The sequence below is a fragment of the Bubalus bubalis genome, chromosome 13 (assembly GCF_019923935.1).
Source record: "Bubalus bubalis isolate 160015118507 breed Murrah chromosome 13, NDDB_SH_1, whole genome shotgun sequence".
NCBI classification, from domain to species: Eukaryota; Metazoa; Chordata; class Mammalia; order Artiodactyla; family Bovidae; genus Bubalus; species Bubalus bubalis.
In genome coordinates, this window is record NC_059169.1 from 2,831,609 (window position 1) to 2,851,188 (window position 19,580).

Below are 19,580 nucleotides of genomic sequence, written 5' to 3' on the forward strand. Positions count from 1 at the left end.
AGCCTTCCTTTTTTTTTCCTCCAAGATAATTCTTCTGGGTAATAAGGACCGCAGAACATTCTGGAAGGAACTTAAAAAAAATTTTTTTTTGGTTTCATTTGCTTGGTTGTATTTAATCAAGATTTGCTGTAAACAGTGAAGCCAAGCTTCTCTTAATCACGCTTACCATCAGGGGGTTTCAATACAAAACTCCCACTTAAAATTACAACGCTACTTTGATGAAAAACCTTCCCAACTCACTGCATTTTACATTTTTCCTGTTGCTTTTCTAAAATAGGACTGGAAAGTGCTAATGGCGTGTTTTGGAACTCCGAGTTCTTTGTGGTTTTTTAAGCCTCGTTAAAAAAAAAAAATATTCGGTCCTTATCACCAGTAATCAAGGCTTATGTGTGACTGGAAAATTAGACGGTTCACACGTGGCAGGCAGGCAGGAGGCATGGAGGCTTGGGCTCAGAAGGAAAACATGTAGACGCTGCTGCAATTGCTGAGGACAGACGATTCCCTGGTACCCGTGTGGGTCTGGACGCCTTCCAAGGTATTAATAGCTGTGGGGACAGGACTGTACATTAGACTGTTTCCTCATCGGCGGGAACAGAATGTGAGCTGTGGGGACTGTGACATGGAAACTATGTGGCTGGCTCTCCCGGGCTTTCTTTTCTCCTTTTGAGGACTTCTGTCCTTTATGCTTTTACTTCCGCTTGTGGGCAAACATCTCCGTGGACGACGAACAAGAAGTGACCTCATGGAAACAGTTTGGGGGTGACCCTCGACTGTTTCAAAATAACGCACCCGGATTGGGCAAGGGGGCGTCTGCTTTCCCTGGGGCTGTCTTCTTGATCCACCAAAGAGAATAAATCTGAACCTCTCTCCCCCGAATCTTTGGGGTGAAATGCCTGTCCCGGGAAATTCTGGCCTCAGATTTCCCTTTGGTGAGAAAGAGAGCGTTTGTGTTCCCGTTGAGGTTGGGATCAACTCAGAAAGGGCAGTGGGGTCTCCCACTCCGCACTCAGCCCCTCATACCAAAGCCAGGTCCTGGGCAAAAGCCAAAACGAAGGAATGAATGAAACCACAGAAGGCAACCTTTACAAGAAAATAACCTGGGATGGATAAAATAATTCCTTCATTATTTGTTCTTTTTATTCCAGTTGTTTCTAAAATAGGGCTGTGGCTTATTTTAACTTCATTTTTATTTGTATTGGTGTATGGTTGATTTACAATATCGTACTGGTTTCAGGAACATGGCAAAGGGGTTCAGCTATGCATATACATATATCCATTATTTCAGACTCTCTGGGGACAAACCAGGAGATTGGGATTGATGTTTGCACAGCACTGTGTATGGAATAGATAATCAACAAGGACCCTATAGCTTAGGGAACTCTACTCAATATTCTGTAATAGCCAATATGGGGAAAAGAATCTCCTTTCAGTTCTATTGAGATATAATTGACAGACGTGTGTACTCAGTCAGTCAGTCATGTCCAACTCTTTGGGACCCCATGGACTATAGCCCATCAGGCTTCTCGGTCCATAGGATTTCTCAGGCAAGAATACTGGGGTAGGGTGCCATTTCCTTCTCCAGGGGATGTTCCTCACAGAGAGATCAAACCCAAGTCTCCAGCACTGTTCAATATTTTTCTTTTTCTTTTTGGCAATGCTTCTTGTGGGATCTCAGTTTTCTGACCAGGGATTGAACCTGGGGCCGTAGCAGTGAGAGCTCCGAATCCTAACCTCTAGGCCACCAGGGAGCTCCCCAGCACTGCTGAAGGTGTATGACATGATGAATTACCTTACGGACATCATGAAATGTACATTCATAAGTTTAGTGAACACCCACCATCCTCATATTGATCCAAGATGAAAAAAAAAAAGAAAAACAGTATTTTTTGCGTAAGAGAAGAACTCTTAGGCTTTACTCCCTTAATAATCTTCATGGATGACAGAGCAGGGCTAATTACATGCATTGTGTTGAGGATTCCCTTCCTAGTATTTGTTTATCTTCTAAGTGGACGTTCGTGCCTTTTGACCACCTTCATCCAGTTCCTCCTCCCTCTCCCTACCTCTGTAAACACAAATCTGACCTCTCTTTCTACGTTGCTTTTTTGTTTTTGAAGCATAACTGACGTCCAACACGACGTTAGCTCCTGTTACACAACATTTGCGTTGTGTGCTTGCTCAGTCATGTCTGATTCTCTGTGACCCCCTGGGTTGTAACCTGCCAGCCTGCCCTGTCCGTGGGATTTCCCAGGCAAGAATATTAGAATGGATTGTCATTTCCTTCTCCAGGGACTGACACACGGATGGAACTCTGGTCTCCCGCGTCTCCTGCACTGGCAGGCAGATTCTTTACCACTGCGCCACCTGGGAAGCCTCTACAGCATTAATTTTAGTGCATTTCTTTGTCTGTTCAAAGAGATATTACCTTTGTTATCTAACATCTAAGAATTTGTCCAGGTGTAAAACAATCTGGGTTTGGGGGTGCCATGTGGCAAGATGGGATTTTGGGGTGGCATATAACTCCATGTCTCAGAATTAATTTATTATTGTCCGCAAGCTACCTCTTCTCACAGTGGCTAGATTTGCATGCTTTAAGTCTTACGGCTGCTACTATTACTCAAGGGTAGAGATTGTTATATACTCAGGACCTGGAGCTCTGGAATTTTCAGTTTTTGTAAACCAAGGGACCACTGTAGACTCACCACATGGTAAATTCTCAAGAATATGGGTTGTTTGATTGTTTCAAGGGCCTAAGATGCTCTCTTTGGAATGATGGTTTAGAAAGCCATTCATTCTGCTGTTGTCTCTTCTCCCCACCCCTAGTATATTCGAGGGAAAGACGACTACAGACCGAGCAAACACATAATGGTTTTACTTGGAAAAAAAAAAAAAGTTATGCTGTCTGCCTAGTTCAATTTCAGTTTTAATAGCTATCTAAGTAGTTAAAGGGCTTCCCAAGTGGCTCAGTGGTAAAGAATCCACCTGCCAGTGCAGGAGACCCAGGGAGCTCAGGTTTCATCCCTGCATCAGGAAGATCCCCTGGAGAAGGAAATGGCAACCCACTCCATCATTCTTGCCTGGAGAATCCCATGGACAGAGGAGCCTGGTGGGCTACAGTCCATGGGGTCGCAAAGGGTCAGACATGACTGAGTGAGTGAGCACACACATGTATTTAAAATGTGCACCGAGACAGCAGTTTAGGGGTCTTTCCTGTTGCTTTGATCTAGAATCCTTCTAGATTTTGTGGAGGCTCACACAGGAATTCTTTAAATTCCCACTTTACAGTTCTTGCCACAGCTTTAGATTTCAAAGGACCCACCAGTGTGGCTGTACCCTGAAGACGTGTGCATTTCAGGAGCTCCTCTTGGTAATACCCCTACTTGGTCGGGTTGGATGTTCTTTTCTATGAAATCATCTTTTAAACCTTCCTTGCAGTTTTGAAAAAGATCCTGTTTGACTTTGATAAACCCTGGCACTCTGAATTCCTTGTGTTTCTTCATCTTCTTCCTTGGGCTTGCCGGAGGCAAGGTCTAACACTGTCAACTCATTAAGGAGGGGGGCTTTATTTCCAGTTCCAAATCATCTCTATTTCATCATCCAGAAAGAAACACCACATCTTGGGAATAAAGGTCACAGCCTTCTTTGAAGACAATGGGCTCATGTTCCCAGCACAGTGAATCCTTGAATTCACTTTTCTGCTTTATTTATTTTAACATGTATATATTCTTAAAACCAACTGTGTGCCTCTGATGGGTTTCAGGCCACCTCCTCCTTTGGGGTTGACCGTGGCTTTTATATTTTTCGGTTGGAACAAAAAAAATCCTTTAGCTATTCTACTGTGGTTATTTTTTCTGCCAAAATGTCGATTATCTGATTATGATGAGAATCGTAACATTTTAGAATGATCATGTAGTGACTTACTGTGCATCCTCTCAGGTTGGGCTTCCGTGGTGGCTCAGTGGAAGAGAATCTGCCTGCCAACGCAGGAGACGTCGGTTTGATCCCTGGGTTGGGAAGACCCCCTGGAGAAGGAAATGGCAGCCTCCTCCAGTATTTTTGCCTGGAGAATCCCATGGACAGAGGAGGGCTACAGTCCTTGGGGTCGCAAAAGAGTCAGATATGACTGAGGGACTAAACAACAACACATACATCCTTTTGCCTCTCTGCTCTGCAACACACATACAAAGACAGGCTACCTACTAACCAGGACTTAGAGCCTGGACCCTAGAGTTCCAGCCCAGAGCTCCTTATGAAGGAGCAACATCAGACCCCTTCGCTTGGCACATAGCAGGGGCTGGCCTATTAATTTTTATCTTTCCCAGGGCAAAACAGAATAACAAATAGGACCCATATTTATTCTTTTTCTTTCTTCGCCTCAGGGCTGTCTGAGATCACTTAGGAAAGGCTAAAGTTCAGTATTTTTCCCGTTCCAAGGGCTGCTGCTGCTGCTGCTAAGTCGCTTCAGTCGTGTCCGACTCTGTGAGACCCCAGAGACAGCAACAGAGAGTGAAGAGACGGAGCAGTTTAAGCCCAAAGCAGTGATTCCAGGTAAAACCACGGCAGCTGATGCTTGCACAGTCGACAAACTGCCGTCACGCGTGTCTCCCCATTTCACGCTCACGCCACCTGCACACGGAAGACGTCCACGTGACCCCGCTTCTGTCGTCGACCAGATCCGGGGTCACGAGACCTGAAGGGATTTTTCACAGAAGGCGATGTATCTGACAGCGGATTCTGTTTCAGCTACTGGGTTCCTCATCTTCCTTTCTTTCTTTAATTTTGTTCTCTCTCTCCTTTTTTAAAATGCACTTTGATTTTTTAGAAAAATACATTTTGAATGTCACCATCTTTCCGTTAAGTGAAGATAATCGGTCTATATTTGCTATGACTTCTGATATTTTTAATTTAGGCTTTTAATGGGCAAAGCCTTGGGCTTGTTTATTGATGTGTCAGGTCCTGCCTCTTGTGATTAATCGAGTTAAGTTTTCTTTTTTTAGGTTTAAATTTTTTCTTCTATATGTTTAAAATATAAAGGTCTGTATCATTCCTCCTATAACTGCAACAGAAGAGCCTCAGAGTTGGTCCACGGGATCCCCTCTGAAGCCAGCTCCCGTGTTGTGTTGCTGCGAGGACTTCCTTGCGTTCCTGTCAGCCCAGACCACCCAGGCTCACTGACTCGGAGGCGACATTGACCCGTTAGAAACCTAGGTCTGCGTGCTCCGTGGATTCACTGCTCATAGGGTTTGTTAAGGTGCTTTCAGTGGACAGAGCTTGGTTGTTGTTGTTGTTTTTTTTCTGTTTTATTCTGAAAACAAAACCAAATCTTAAACCACAGAATTCTTCCTCATGTTTCTCTATGGCTCTTATTAACATGTCAACTCATTTGGGTGATTCTATCACAAAGCCAAATAGGTTCAGAATTATTTTTATGATACCAAATTATCAGCAGAGTTATTAAGTAAAATTCAAGTTCTCTTTGGAATTCTTTTCATCTCTTTGTACATCTAGTAAAGATGTACAAAGTACTCATTCAAAAGTTAGCTGAATTAATTTCTTTAATATATGATTACGCTGTTATTTTGATTGGAGGAGGAAGTGGCAACACACTCCAGTACTCTTGCCTGGAAAATTCCACAGACAGAGGAGCCTGGTGGGCTACAGTCCATGGGGGTCCCGCAGAGTCAGGAACGACTGAGAGACTAAGCAGATACATTACTTTGATATGCATCTTGGTTAATTTGCAACTACACTTAATTTCAATATTTACTTTTTATTATTTTGATTAAATTTTACTTTTTAATAAGTAAAACACTTAAATGTGTCAAAATTATACAGAAAAGATACTCAGATGTAGAAAAGATACTCAGATTTATCACGTGTATGTGTGTGTGCTAAGTTGATTCCGTCGTGTCCGACTGTGACCCCATGGACTGTAGCCCACCAGACTCCTCTGTCCATGGGATTCTCCCGGCAAGAACCCTGAAGTGGGTTGCCATTTCCTCCTCCAGGGGATCTTCCTGACCCAGAGATTGAACCCAAGTCTCCTGCGTCTCTGGCATTGTCAGGCAGATTCTTTACACTGAGACATGCGGGAAGCCCCCTGTACAAGTATCACAGTCCCCAAAATCAGTGAAAGGAAACAATGATTATTAGAAACACTCATGCAAAAAAATTTTTTGACTGTTTTTTTCATTACTGACCCTCTCTGAAGCCAGACTGAAAAGTACATGCATAGAAATTACGAGTTTTAGTGGACACTTTTGCCTAGGGAGATGTTTGGAATGAGGAAAGAGGTGCTTCCTATGAGAACAGAGGTATGGAGACATGGGTTTCTGTGTCTAATGCAGAGGGCAACTCTCAGCCCCCTGTTTTACCCAGAGGAAAATTTGAGGTGACATCATTCTGCCAAGTGAGGGTAGAGGATGATTTGAAATGTGTGAGTCATGAGTTCTTAAGCTCCAGAATGATTAAAAATGGAGAAATCCTTAAGTGGGGGCAGGTACAATGCAATTAATAGCAAAACCTTACAGCTGAGTCATGGGGGAGAGGTCCTTCTGAATAAGGAAGGCTTTGGGAGCATTCGAGTTCATTGTGTATTTACATACTTTAAGGATGTATTTGTTAGAGGGGATTGAATTGCGACTCCTCTTCCTCAGTGTCCAGTCAACACTAGGATGACGGTCATTGAGACACCACAGGGAGGGGTGCTGGGGAGTCGCTCAGTCGAGTCTGACTCTTTGTGACCCTGTGGACTGTAGCCCGCCAGGCTCCTCTGTCCATGGGATTCTCCAGGCAGGCATATTGTAGTGGGCTGCCATTTGTTTCTAAGAAACAGGTTCCGCATGCGAAGCCGGTAGGTGATTTTTCATCTGTTCCAGGGGTCTCGGCCCTTTCTGGGCTGGTTTCAGGGATGCCAGCTTTTCCATGGACTGGGGGTGGCAAAGGGGCGCTTTCAGGATGACTCCAGCGCAGTACGCTGAATGTGCACTTTATTTCTGCTATTATCACACCAGCTCCACCTCAGGTCATCAGGCATTAGGTCCTGGGGGTTGGGGACCCCTGACATAGCCAGCGTGAGCCAAAAACATATGTAGGGCTGCAGACTCAAATAAGACAACTCCTTGCTGGGCCAAACACCTACCGCCAGGAGCAAAATTCAGGGATGTAGCACCTCGGATCTTTAATGAGTCTTTTCTTAGAGTCATTGTGAGCAAGCAACCTTGTGGCATTTGGGCGTCTGGGCATCAAGCATTCTGGCTCTGGAGGGTCTGCCTTTCACCTGGGGCTGGAAGTTAGGCATTTCCAGTGCCCAGCAACGAGGCAGCGTCACCTCAAATTCCCTCCGTCCCTGCCCTTGACAACCTTCAGGAGCTGAGATCACGGCCATGTGGATTTCCAGCCGCGTCTCTTCTCTTCTCCTTGGGAAGTTATCTTGCTTTTGAAAATATGGAACGTTATCTTCTTAAAACAGCTCCAAGGCCTAAGGGAATCACAACAGTTCTCCAAACGCAGAATTTTTCTGAAGAATCCTTTCCCCTACAACAGAAATGTATATACAGTCTGTTTATATACAAAAGTATTCCAAAAATGCTCCATTTGTTATTATTAAGGTTGCTTATGTTAGTCAACAATTATGTCGGTGAACCCCAGTAGGGCCTCTGCTGGGTGGACCAGCTCTCCTGATTATCATACGAGACCTCGTTTGATGGAATGTAGCTTAATAGAGCCCCCAAGACAGGTTCAATGAGAAGAACCTCACGTGATGTGACAGAGTTTACACACTTTTCCACTCATTGTTTTAGATCAGGGACCTCTTTCTCTTTGTTTGCAGGAATCTTCAAAGATCAAAACCTTCAGTTGAATTTGGTATTATTCCATTTTTCTTTAGTGCTTTGATCTTTCCCCTTGGAATTTATCAATAGTTTCATTCTTTTTCATTTTCTTTATAAACTAAGTGGGGACATCAGGAGAATGTCATCCGGGCCAGCTCTGGAGCCTTCTTTTGAAGCAAATCCGCTCCCCAGGGCTCTAGGAAAACGCAAGCAAGCAGACAGGCCTGGATGTCTGTCGATGATTAATTCAAAGGAGAGAGAAGACACATCGGATGCATTCCTATTATAAAACAACAATTGAAATAAATGCATAGGTTTATCTACCTTTGATATTTTCTTATGAGAAGACATCAAGATTTTCTTCCGCCATTGTAACGATCCAGGAAACAACATAAAATTCAGATGCTATTGTGCTGTCAGATCATACAAAATTGCTATTTGAGGTATAAATAGATTAAAAAAAAACTGAAAAGTCATCTGAGAAATTAGAACAGGTGATGGAAACGTATTGTAGGCAATCTATTAAGACTTATCCTTTCAAAGTGTCATCTTTACAGTTTTACAAAGCATCCTCTGGGTTTCTGAGAAACTTACTGAAACCACAATAATGGAACATCCCAGGGGTCTGTGGTCCTTAGGTAAAGAGAAAGACCACAAAGGTAATTCTTCCAGGCTGTAACTCAGCATGTTCCAACCCCTTGCTAGGTGGGTAACTTTGTAACTCACAGGGTTCTTAGAACATTGTAGGATTTGTTTGATAAAGTCACTGCTTATGAATAAGATGTAAAGGAAGTACAATAGGGGTGAAGAATATATTTTCAGTTTTTTGGAAGCAATGCTAATGTTTTGGGAAACCATGAACATTGTGGAGTACCTACCATTGCACAATAAATAGAAATATAATGGCTTTAATCCCTATTACCTGGATTTTTATGTACAGCTTTGAAAAATGTAATAAAATTACATCAAACTTTTACTTGGAACACTTTTTTTCCAACCTTTGAATGACTTTTGTTGCAAATTTCCCAATGAGAATCAAAATAAAAATCAAACTTTTAAACTTCTAACTAAAGGCATACATGTAAAAGTTGAAACAAAGGGCTTCCATGGTGGCTCAGATGGCTAAAAATCTGCCTGCAATGCAGAAGACCTAGGTTCAATCCCTGGGTTCGGAAGATCTCCTCCAGGGGATCTTCCCCTGGAATACCCACTCCAGTATTCTTGCCTGGAGAATCCCCATGGACAAAGGAGCCTGGCGGGCTACAGTCCACGGGTCTGCAGAGTCAGACACGACTGAGGGGCTTTCACCTTAGCGGTGAAATGTGTCCCACTCTGGAGTGTGGGACTGTGGTACAACTTGTGGGATCTTAGTTCCACAAGCAGGACCTGAACCTGTGGCTCTTGCACTGGGAGCCCAGAGTTTTAGTCACTGGACTGCCAGGGAAGTCCCAAATGTTGTAATAACCTAGTGCTCTTTCTCATGATTGGAGTTGAGTTTGATGTCTGGCTAAAAATGGGCAGGAATAGAATTTTCCCAGAAATGTATCCAAACTTCTGGACTGTGGAATTCATAATATACGTTTTGTCCAAGTCTGTAATGTTCTTATGTGAGGTTCATTTACACATCTAAGATTTTAATTGGCTGTTGCTTTTATTGGGTAGCATAATTCTACTAAATTACATACCACTATTTAAGAATACTAATGATATATTTTTCCACTGTAGAAAATACATTTTAAATCATTTTAACCCACTATGAACATTTTGATACTAGCTTTTAGAGCCCCCTCATAAAGCATTTCTTTAAAGCAATGAGGCTGGGCAGTGTTTGAACACAGGGTAATAATTCATACCAATTATATTGCTAAACATAAGGTCTCAAGCCTGATCATATATCATAATTCATACCTTATGGTCTGATAGCAATTAAAATACCATCATTAAATATACTGCAAACATACATATTTGTTGAAATCTTGCTTATGTGGAATAACATTCTGTGCTTTATTACCCAGAATAGCACCCCTGTTTATTATCCTGACAACGCTGTAATTGCTAGAGAACCAGTTTGAGACTACATTTAATACCCCCTCAGACTTGGACTTTATCTCATATTATTACAACTATTAATTTTGTTATTAATAATACTATCGTGGCTATGAATGCTTTGCGTCTTGGCTGATTTTTCCATCATGTAAGTGGAGCAGGACAATCCACTGGGTGCAGGGTAGTGATGAACACTGAAATCTCTCCACTGTGTGGAGAAGACTAGTACTGACTGAGTCAGGAGACTGTTTTAGAGAATCTTCAAGGGGTTTGGCCTTTAGCTGTAGAAGATGAATGACCTTAGATGAGACAAAAGGATTCAGTTCAGTTCAGTTCAGTCGCTCAGTCGTGTCCGACTCTTTGTGACCCCATGAACTGCAGCAATCCAGGCCTCCCTGTCCATCACCAACTCCTGGAGTTTACCCAAACTCACGCCCATTGAGTTGGTGATAGCATCCAACCATCTCATCCTCTGTCCTCCCCTTCTCCTCCTGCCCTCATTCTTTCCCAGTATCAGGGACTTTTCAAACGAGTCAGCTCTTCGCATCAGGTGGCCAAAGTACTGGAGTTTCAGCTTCAGCATCAGTCCTTCCAATGAACACCCAGGACTGATCTTCTTTAGGATGGACTGGTTGGATCTCCTTGCAGTCCAAGGGACTCTCAAGAGTCTTCTCCAACACCACAGTTCAAAAGCATCAACTCTTCAGTGCAAAAGGATTACTAGATATTAAATATTTATTATTGCATCACTCGAGGTACCCTGAGAAGGTGATGGTCAGGATCAGATTGTAATTACACGAGCCCCTAACCGTGACGATTGATAGAACAGTGTGTCGTCTGGATCCACCCGCTCCTGGGAGGCTAGCTTCATGCACAGTTCCCATCACAGGTCTTCACCAGAGCTGTAGCAACAGTGCAACCTCCAAAAGACCATTTAATCAAGTTTCTTGAGACAGACTTCCACACAGTAAGTATAGCGTTTCAGTATATCACGTTCAAATGGCCCGGGGTTTGGAACCGTGAAGATGAGGGTTTATATTCTGAGCTCAATTAAAGCTCTGAGCTTCAATTCAGGGTCAATACTTAGATGATGAGAATTATCAAGAAGGCACAGGTCAGTATCAAGATTGGAATACCGGGTGCAAAGCCACTGAAACAGTCACAGCTAGGGCTCTATGCACATTTGAAACAAGTTCTCACAGGTCGAATGCCCGAACTGTTCACTCTTCCCTCTGGTCTAAATAAAAACACAGTGTGTTAGGGGCAGAGATCCAGTTCACCCCTTTCATCTGACCAGGGCCACAGAGTGCCTTCGGTGTGAAGGTGTGGCCGGGGAAGCCTGTGTATCAAGGACAGTGGGGTCTCTGTTGTCAGGGGCCGAGGTTCGGAAGGCAGCTGTCAGGGGGTTGGGCTGGGTGACACCCCCCTGAGATTGTTGGATGTCATCGGTCCTGGTGCGTCTTACCCATGTCTCAAATCCGCCTTTAATTTTCTGCGTTCTGATGCTTCCGCATCCCCGCCTGGCCGAGGCTGGAGGAACGGCCTCTCCCGGGGGCACCTAAGTCCCAGGGACAGAGAACAACCACGACCACCCCAGACACCCCCCCTTCTCCAACCCCTTTCCCATCCCCTGACTCCAGAGCATTGTGCCCCTGCTTGGGGCCAGCAGGCGACAACCACGGGCAGCCTCAGCACCAGAAGTCCCCGAAATCCTCCGAACCCATCAGTTCTGGACATGCACGCCTCGCCTCGGCATTTCTTCCCAGGAAACCCAGGAAACGCTCAGCCCCCCAGCTCCCTTCCTCTGTCTCCTGCCCCACCCAGGAGCTTCTCTGCGTGGTCTCCTCCACTCAGTGTGCAATCTGTGAGGACACGCACTGTCTTTCAAGGGAAGGCCTCTCCTCATGTACTTGCCTATTATTACTCCCATATAATCAACATACTATGCCTACAACTGAAGTATGTCTATATAGTAGTTTTATATGAATAACCATAAAAATCTCTTAAACCAGGGCACTTCCCTGGTGGTCCAGTGGTTAAGACTTGACCTTCCCACACAGGGGGTGCTGATTTGATCCCGGGTTGGGGAGTTAACATTCCACATGCCCTAGGGGCAACACCACGCCCCTCCCCCCACCCAGAAAAACAAACATAAAACAGAAACAGTATTGCAAGAAATTCAATGAAGACTTTTAAAACTGTCCACATCAAAAAACCTGTAACACAAACAAACCAAAAATCCATTGATTCTGAAGTTTGCAAGATGCTGTGAGAAGAATGCAGGAAGGGAGGTCTCCTTGCCCCCGCAGATCAGGAAGCAAAAGCAACCGTGGAAAACGACGACAGCACATTCACCACACCGCGGGAGAACAGAGTTGCACCCTTTTATTGGCACAATAACTTGGCAAAGGCTGGTATGAATAAAAAGTTCCAAGGTGCAAGACACGCCAGTCCCAGCCCAGCAGAAGCGCACGGAGGAGCAAGGCGGGCGCATCACCACAGGGGCGGGGTCTAGCAGGGGTGAGCGGGCAGCGGAGCTCGGAGAGGACCAGAGTCTTGCGCCGCATCACTGCTCAGACCAGCCATCTCAGCCCACTTGCCGGTACCGTGGAGACCTTTGAACGGCTGTGTCCCCTGCATACCCCCTCAGCCACGATTCTGAAGCCGCACTCATTAAAGGAGGGTGCATCATTTCCTGTAATCCCTACTGAAGTCAGAGGATGAGATTTCAATAAAAGGCTCACCATCCATGTGCCCGGAACACAGGGCAAGGGAAGGAACCGTCTCCCGATCAATGAATGAAACAGAAGACATCGGACTCGAGCTGTAAGTCGACAGAGCTTGCCACGGCGAAGCTCAAACAATGACAAGATCCCAGGAATTTCAGGTACTTTACATCAAAAAAAAAAAAAAAAGTAGGAAAAAAAGTTCTAGAAATGATTTTTTAAAATCTGTATTTTGAAGAAAGGGAGCACCACTCATGGCATAAAATTATAAAATACAGTAACAAACATGTAAATCATTATCAGGATTGTAATTCCCATAAAACACAAACACCTACAGAGAAATAAAGCCTATGTCCTGGAGAGTGCATGAGAGGCAAATGACTGGGGGACAAGAAACACGCGGCGGGACCGTATGAACACAGGTGTGCGGTGCGGGGGCGCCCTCTGCACCAGCCTCCCCTGTGGTCCATGCTGGGCCTGGCCTTTCCCTCACCACCTCGGGGTAGCACGGCCCGGGGACCACGGAGTCTGGAGGCCGGAGTGTATCCCCATAGAACGGGCGAGAGAGCGCGCACACACACAGGGAACCGCGAGCATTTGACCCGGCTGTCTGTGCTTTTGTGTGGCTGTGCAGAGAGCCCCCGGCGTGTGTCGGGGCAGCCTCTGTCCGTGAGCTTGGCACCCTCGGGCGGCCACCCCGCGAGTCTCCAGCGGGCCGTCACAGGGTGGAGTCCCAGAACTCAGGGGGCAGCCTGCGGCAGGGGGCCCCCTCGGGCTTCCTGCACGGAGGTGGGGGAGGCGCCCGGGGCTCCCCGGGGGGCAGGATCCGGGGCCAGTCCCCCCGCTCCTCGCAGAGTCTCCGTCTCCAGTCCAGGAGCTCCCGCAGGGCCACGCTCTCGTTCTCCGACAGCCTCAGCTGGTGGATAACCTGGGGGAGGAACGCAGGAAGAAAGAGGAGCATCAGACACCGCGCAAGAGTGAGACGGAGGGCAGGGTCAGCGTCACACGCCGGGGCTCCGCTGGCTGGGGAGAGATTTTGAGAGCCCCCCGAGACCATCCCAGCACCGCTGCCCTGGGAAGTGGCATCCTACGGAGAAGCTGACCTCTAAACAGCAACCTGGAAGCCAGAAAGCAATGCATCACAGGTTCAAGTACAGAAAGAAATTCAACCTCGGATTCTAGACTCAATACAAATGTCCCTCAAAACTGAAGGTGAAATAAAAAATGTTTTTGGACAAACGAGAACTAGGAAGTTTCGCTATCACAAGTCTTGCCTATTGTGTGAACTTTAACAAAACAGGCAAGATGAAAACAAATGGAAATTCAAGAGGGAAGGGAGGAGCCTGGAATTGAATACATGGGTAAACGTAATTCTGTGTTGGGATGTTAGACTTTAAGTTGTACGTAGAACAATGCACCGACAATGGCTGCAAAAGTCAGGAGGGGCCACGTGGAGCTCAGAGGCTCCGAGGTTCTAGCAGTATTAGGAAAAAGACAAAATTAAAGCAATTTAAGATGAAATTAGGGTTTCCCTGGTGGCTCAGTGGTAAAGAATCCACCTGTAATGAGGGTTTGATCCTTGGGTCAGGAAGATCCCCTGGAGGAGGGCATGGCAACCCACTCCAGTATCGTTGCCTGGAGAATCCCATGGACAGAGGAGCCTGGTGGGCTACAGTCTGTGGGGTCGCAAGAGTCAGAAAAACAACAACGATGATGAAATAAATGAAGATTCATGCTTTATTTCCTAGTGAATGTACAAAAAGAATAATGATAGAATGTGTAATTAACAAATTAATATGAAATAATAAATTTCAATTAACTTAAAAGAAAGTAAGGTGCAATATATATATGCAGAAAATATATATGTGTGTATATGAATACATATATACAGGAGAAGCTATATATATATCTAGGTGAACATTATATATATAGGTGAACGTATTTGTGGACATATAGGTGAATATATATCTAGGTGAACATATATATAAATGAAGGCCAAGTCCTCATGAAACGGAGTTGAGCAGAACAGGATCCAAATCCCCACCCAGCAGCTGGGGCTGCTCCTCCTCTGCTGCTGGCTGGCGTGTGCTGTGCTTGCTTCCACGCTGGTGTGACCACACACCCCTCCTCCTATCGAGCACAAAACACCTCCATTCTATAGCTCATCTCCATGCGAAACTCTTTTCAGCAGCTTTTCATAATGACCACAAATACAGACGAGCTGGGCGAGGTGTGACCCTTGGCCGAGACCTTCCTAACAGGGAAGACCGGGAGACTGAGTCACTCCAGGCACACCCTGACCTGCAGACAGTGGCTTGCAGCGGCTGCTGATCTGAATGAGGCTTGTGGGGAGGGATTTTGACAAAAAATGTCCTAAATCCCCTGAGTCATTGCTTCACTGCGGGAAAAAAAAAAAGGTCTCTACCCTTTCAAAGCTTCTCAACGTTTACTAAAAATATCTGAATTCCCAAGCACATTATAAAAGGTGAAACCTATACACACAAGGCATTAGAAAGCACTTTCTTAACGAGTATATCGATGTCTTGAATAATGTGGCGGGTACAGAAGAACACCATCTTTGAATCAACCACCAAGAGCTTTCTATGCTTCCTTGATAAGCAAAAAATCTGACTGATGTTTGCAATAATCAACTAATGCTCAGAATAAACCCTCTTATTGAGAGATCCCATGAAACTTGATTCTGTATCACAGATTAATAGGTATTGAGTAAAATCTAATAGGTATAGAAAGTTGCCAGAATGGCATAAATGGGATACTAAAATATTAACATTATTGATCTTCATTTTAAAAAAACACACACAACAAATCTTCACAGGTTATATCTTACACGAAGGTTAAAATTCCGTGTAAGGACAAGTGACGGGTCACTACTCTCAACACGGTGAAGTTCAGAGGGCGTTTTAAAACGATGACCCGAGAGGCAAGAAACAGACGATCAGAAGGTGAGGACGGGGCGCCCTGCCTGATGATCCTGAACCTGATTTATTTAGATTTATTAAATGTATCAGGCTATGAGGCACAAAGGCTGTATTTGTCACAGTGAAGGAGCTTTAATATTTTAGAATAGCGAGCACATGCAACTATGAATGTTTTTTAATAACTGTGAATGTTATTTAAATGGTGGTCAAGCAATAGGTGAAGAATAAAAAGTATCTGCAATGTTATCCAGCACGGTAAAAACATCTAAATCACTTTTATCATTCTTTAAATTTCATGCCCTATTGGTAGTAACAAAAACTCTTACAACTTCTCTTATCATTATTTGATATTTCACAAGTAACATCATTAATGATACAGAATAATACACGTATTATCATTACAAAGCCAACAATGGCTTTGTAAAATTTTGGCTTCAGTGTTGAAAGGGAACCATTTCTTTCCAGGAGGAGAAGTGACCCTGGGGGTTAAGGATGTTGATGTTTCTGGGAACTTGGAATCAGCTGGCATCACCCCAGGCCTCACTGATCCTGACATGTGGAGGATAAAGGATGGCATATTGGTGTCCTTTAAATATCTTCTCATTGCTGTAAAAGACATATCTCCAACCCACACCACCACTTCAGACAGCTACTTCCTTACTTATTTTCTTATCTGGCATGTTTTATAGAATAGTGTTTGCACAGAAAATCATTCTCTTTCCCAGAACCGGAAGGTAAGAGTTGTAGCTGCGGAAGTAAGAATGGTTCCACACCCAGTGACCTCTGCGTTCCACATGGCACCACCTCTGGGCTGCATGAAAATGACCAACGCCCTGTTTTTAAGGAAACTTCTAGACACGTCAGTCACGTAAGCGTCTTAACACGCTGCATGTGGCGTGGAGACGGAGGAGTCAACAAGAGTTTGACTCTTGTTATTAAGTTTTCCTTTCTTTGTTTTTACCATTTACCTGGGAAAAGGGGGTCTATGAAGGAAGGTCTGGAGAGACTTCACAGAGGTGGGAACTTTCAGTCTGAATTTTGAAGAAACGAGAGGGGCATCAGTAGAACAGGGGAAGAAAAGACTGGGGGGGGGGGGGCATTTTCACACGGCCGATGCAGACAAGCGCCAGTTATGACGCTGAACGTCCTTCTCTAACGGAGTCACAAATCCACGGGGATTTGGACTCGGGTATGAGCAGGGATGTGATGGTTGACAAACCAGGACTCTGCAGCCAAGGCGTCTGGACTGGAATCCTGAATCTGCTGCCTGATGACTGTGTAACCTGGAGCAAGTGAGTTGGCTTCCTCATCTGTAAGTGGATTCCAGTAATCACACCTCAAAAGGACAGGTGTGGGCTACTCCAGTGCCCTAAAAATGTAATGAGCGCTCTGTGAATGTGAGCTGTTATGACTGTGTCATTGCTACCAATAACTGCTTGACTTGAGAAAATCCCTAAACCTTCTGGTTTATGGTTATCCTCAGGACTCAGTCAGATAATGTTACATGAAAATAATTTGTGGCCCAGCTCAAACGGTAAAGACTCTGCCTGCAATGTAGGACCCAGGTATGATTCTTGGGTCAGGAAGATCCCCTGGAGAAGGGAACGGCAACCCACTCCAGTGTTCTTGCAGGGAGAATCCCATGGACAGAGGAGGGTGGCGGGCTACAGTCCGTGGGGATGCAGAATTGGACAGAACTGCGTGATTAACAAGGAAAACAGTATAAAATAGTCTTCTCCTTTGTTATTCATAAGATCTCAAAATAAGAGTAACACGCTGGATTTATAACATAACTGTGACATACAGGGCTCTAAACTGACACATGAATGATCACATTCTGAAGCCATTTCCCTGTGGGCTGGGATCCTCATCCTTGAACAAAATCTCTTCGTTTCAGCAGGTTTTTCAGAAGATTTCTTCACTGAAACAAATCCTTAGAAAATAGTGACACTAATAACTTTATACAGGGAACAGATGGTTGCTAGACTTAACATGGTGATCCTTTCCTAATATATGCAAATAGCAAATAATTACCCCTGACACTAACGCAGTATAGTAAGTCAACTGCATTTCAGGTAAAGGCAAAAAAAAACACCACTGGGAGACACTGGGTTCTCTCCAGTCTTTCTGACAACTGCATGCGAATCTAAAATTCCCAGCTAAAATTTCAACAGGAAAAAAAAAAAGAAAATAGTGTTAACTAAGACACTGGTGAATAGGACCTGGAGAGTTTGGTATAGGGGGTTAGAAATAATGTTTTCTTCCAATTTTTGAGAAAATCTTGCTGATTAGGTATTTAAACGTTTAAGACATGAATCGAGACTCAATCCCCCCACCCCCAACTCCAGAATTATAAACTGTTTTGTGTCTTCTAATGTCTTCCCTGGTGGCTCAGTGGTAAAGAATCTGCCTGCCAATGCAGGAGACAAGGGTTTGATCCCTGGGTCAGGAAGATCCCCTGGAGAAGGAAATGGCAACCCTCTTCAGTACTCTTGCTTGGGAAATCCCATGGACAGAGGAGCCTGGTGGGCTACAGTCCATGGGGTCACAAAGAGTTGGACACGACCGAGCGACTAAAACGAACAACAGACACAAGGCTACGTTTGTGCGTTTGTGTGCACACAATCGTGTTTGACGCTTTGCGACCCCATGGACTGTAGCCCACCAGGCTGCTCTATCCATGAAATTTTCTAAGCAAGAACACCGCAGTGGGTTACCATTTCCTTCTGCAGCGGATCTTCTACACCCTGGAATCGAACCTGTGTCTCTTGGGTCTCCTGAATTGTCAGGCAGGTTCACTACCAGCTGAGCCATCAGCGAAGCAACAAAGAATGTATCAGTTCTGTTAGCTCAGTGGCTCAGTCATGTCTGATTCTTTGTGACCCTATGGATTGCAGCACACCAGGCCTCCCTGTCCATCACCAACTCCCGGAGCCTATTTAAACTTATGTCCATTGAGTTGGTGATGCCATCCAACCATCTCATCCTCTGTTGTCCCCTTCTCCTCCTGCCTTCAATCTTTCCCAGCATCACCGTCTTTTCCAAGGAGTCAGCTCTTCACATCAGGTGGCCAAAGTACTGGAGTTTCAGCTTCAATATCAGTCCTTCCAATGAATATTCCGGACTGATTTCCTTTAGGATGGACTGGTTGGATCTCCTTGGAGTCCAAGGGACTCTCAAGAGTCTTCCCCAACACCACAGTTCAAAAGCATCAATTCTTTGGTGCTCAGCTTTCTTTATAGTCCAACTCTCACATCCCTACATGATTACTAGAAAAACCATAGCCTTAACAAGACGGACCTTTGTTGGCAAAGTAATGTCTTTGCTTTTTAATATGCTATCTAGGTTGGTCTTAACTTTCCTTCCAAGGAGTAAGCATCTTTTAGTTTCATGGCTGCAGTCACCATCTGCAGTGATTTTGGAGTCCCAAAAAATAAAGTCTGCCACTGTGTCCACTCTTTCCCCATCTATTTGCCATGAAGTGATGGGACCAGATACCATGATCTTAGTCTCCTGAATGTTGAACTATAAGCCAACTTTTTCACTCTCCTCTTTCACTTTCATCAAGAGGCTCTTTAGTTCTTCTTTGCTTTCTATCATCAGGGTGGTGTCATCTGCATATCTGAGGTTATTAATATTTCTCCCAGCAATCTTGATTCCAGCTTGTGCTTCTTCCAGCCCAGCGTTTCTTATGAGGTACTCTGCATATAAGTTAAATAAGCAGGGTGACAATATACAGCCTTGACGTACTCCTTTTCCTATTTGGAACCAGTCTGTTGTTCCATGTCCAGTTCTAACTGTTGCTTCCTGACCTGCATACAGATTTCTCAAGAGGCAGGTCAGGTGGTCTGGAATTCCCATCTCTTTCAGAATTTCCCACAGTTTATTGTGATCCACACAGTCAAAGGCTTTGGCAGAGTAAATAAATAAAGCAGAAATAGATGTTTGTCTGGAACTCTCTTGCTTTTTCAGTGATCCAGTGGATGTTGGCAATTTGGTCTCTGGTTCCTCTGCCTTTTCTAAAACCAGCTTGAACATCT

At 44.7% G+C, this 19,580-nt stretch overlaps 1 protein-coding gene and 1 long non-coding RNA gene across 3 annotated transcripts in view; one reads left to right on the top strand and one right to left on the bottom strand.

The window, feature by feature from the left end:
* Positions 1-403: 403 nt before the first annotated feature.
* On the top strand, positions 404-5,749 carry LOC123328945. Its single transcript, XR_006543968.2, has 3 exons — positions 404-535; positions 4,432-4,545; positions 5,032-5,749. It is a non-coding gene; the product is annotated as an uncharacterized LOC123328945 (long non-coding RNA).
* Positions 5,750-12,243: 6,494 nt separating this feature from the next.
* The window catches only part of MYO16 (myosin XVI), a 517,517-nt gene continuing 510,180 nt past the window's right edge, over positions 12,244-19,580 (bottom strand). For both annotated transcript variants that reach the window (XM_044927086.2, XM_044927087.2), the window contains one exon: positions 12,244-13,529. In XM_044927086.2, the coding sequence (XP_044783021.2) occupies positions 13,320-13,529 (210 nt within the window). In that variant the 3' untranslated portion in view covers positions 12,244-13,319. The remainder of the gene's footprint in view (positions 13,530-19,580) is intronic.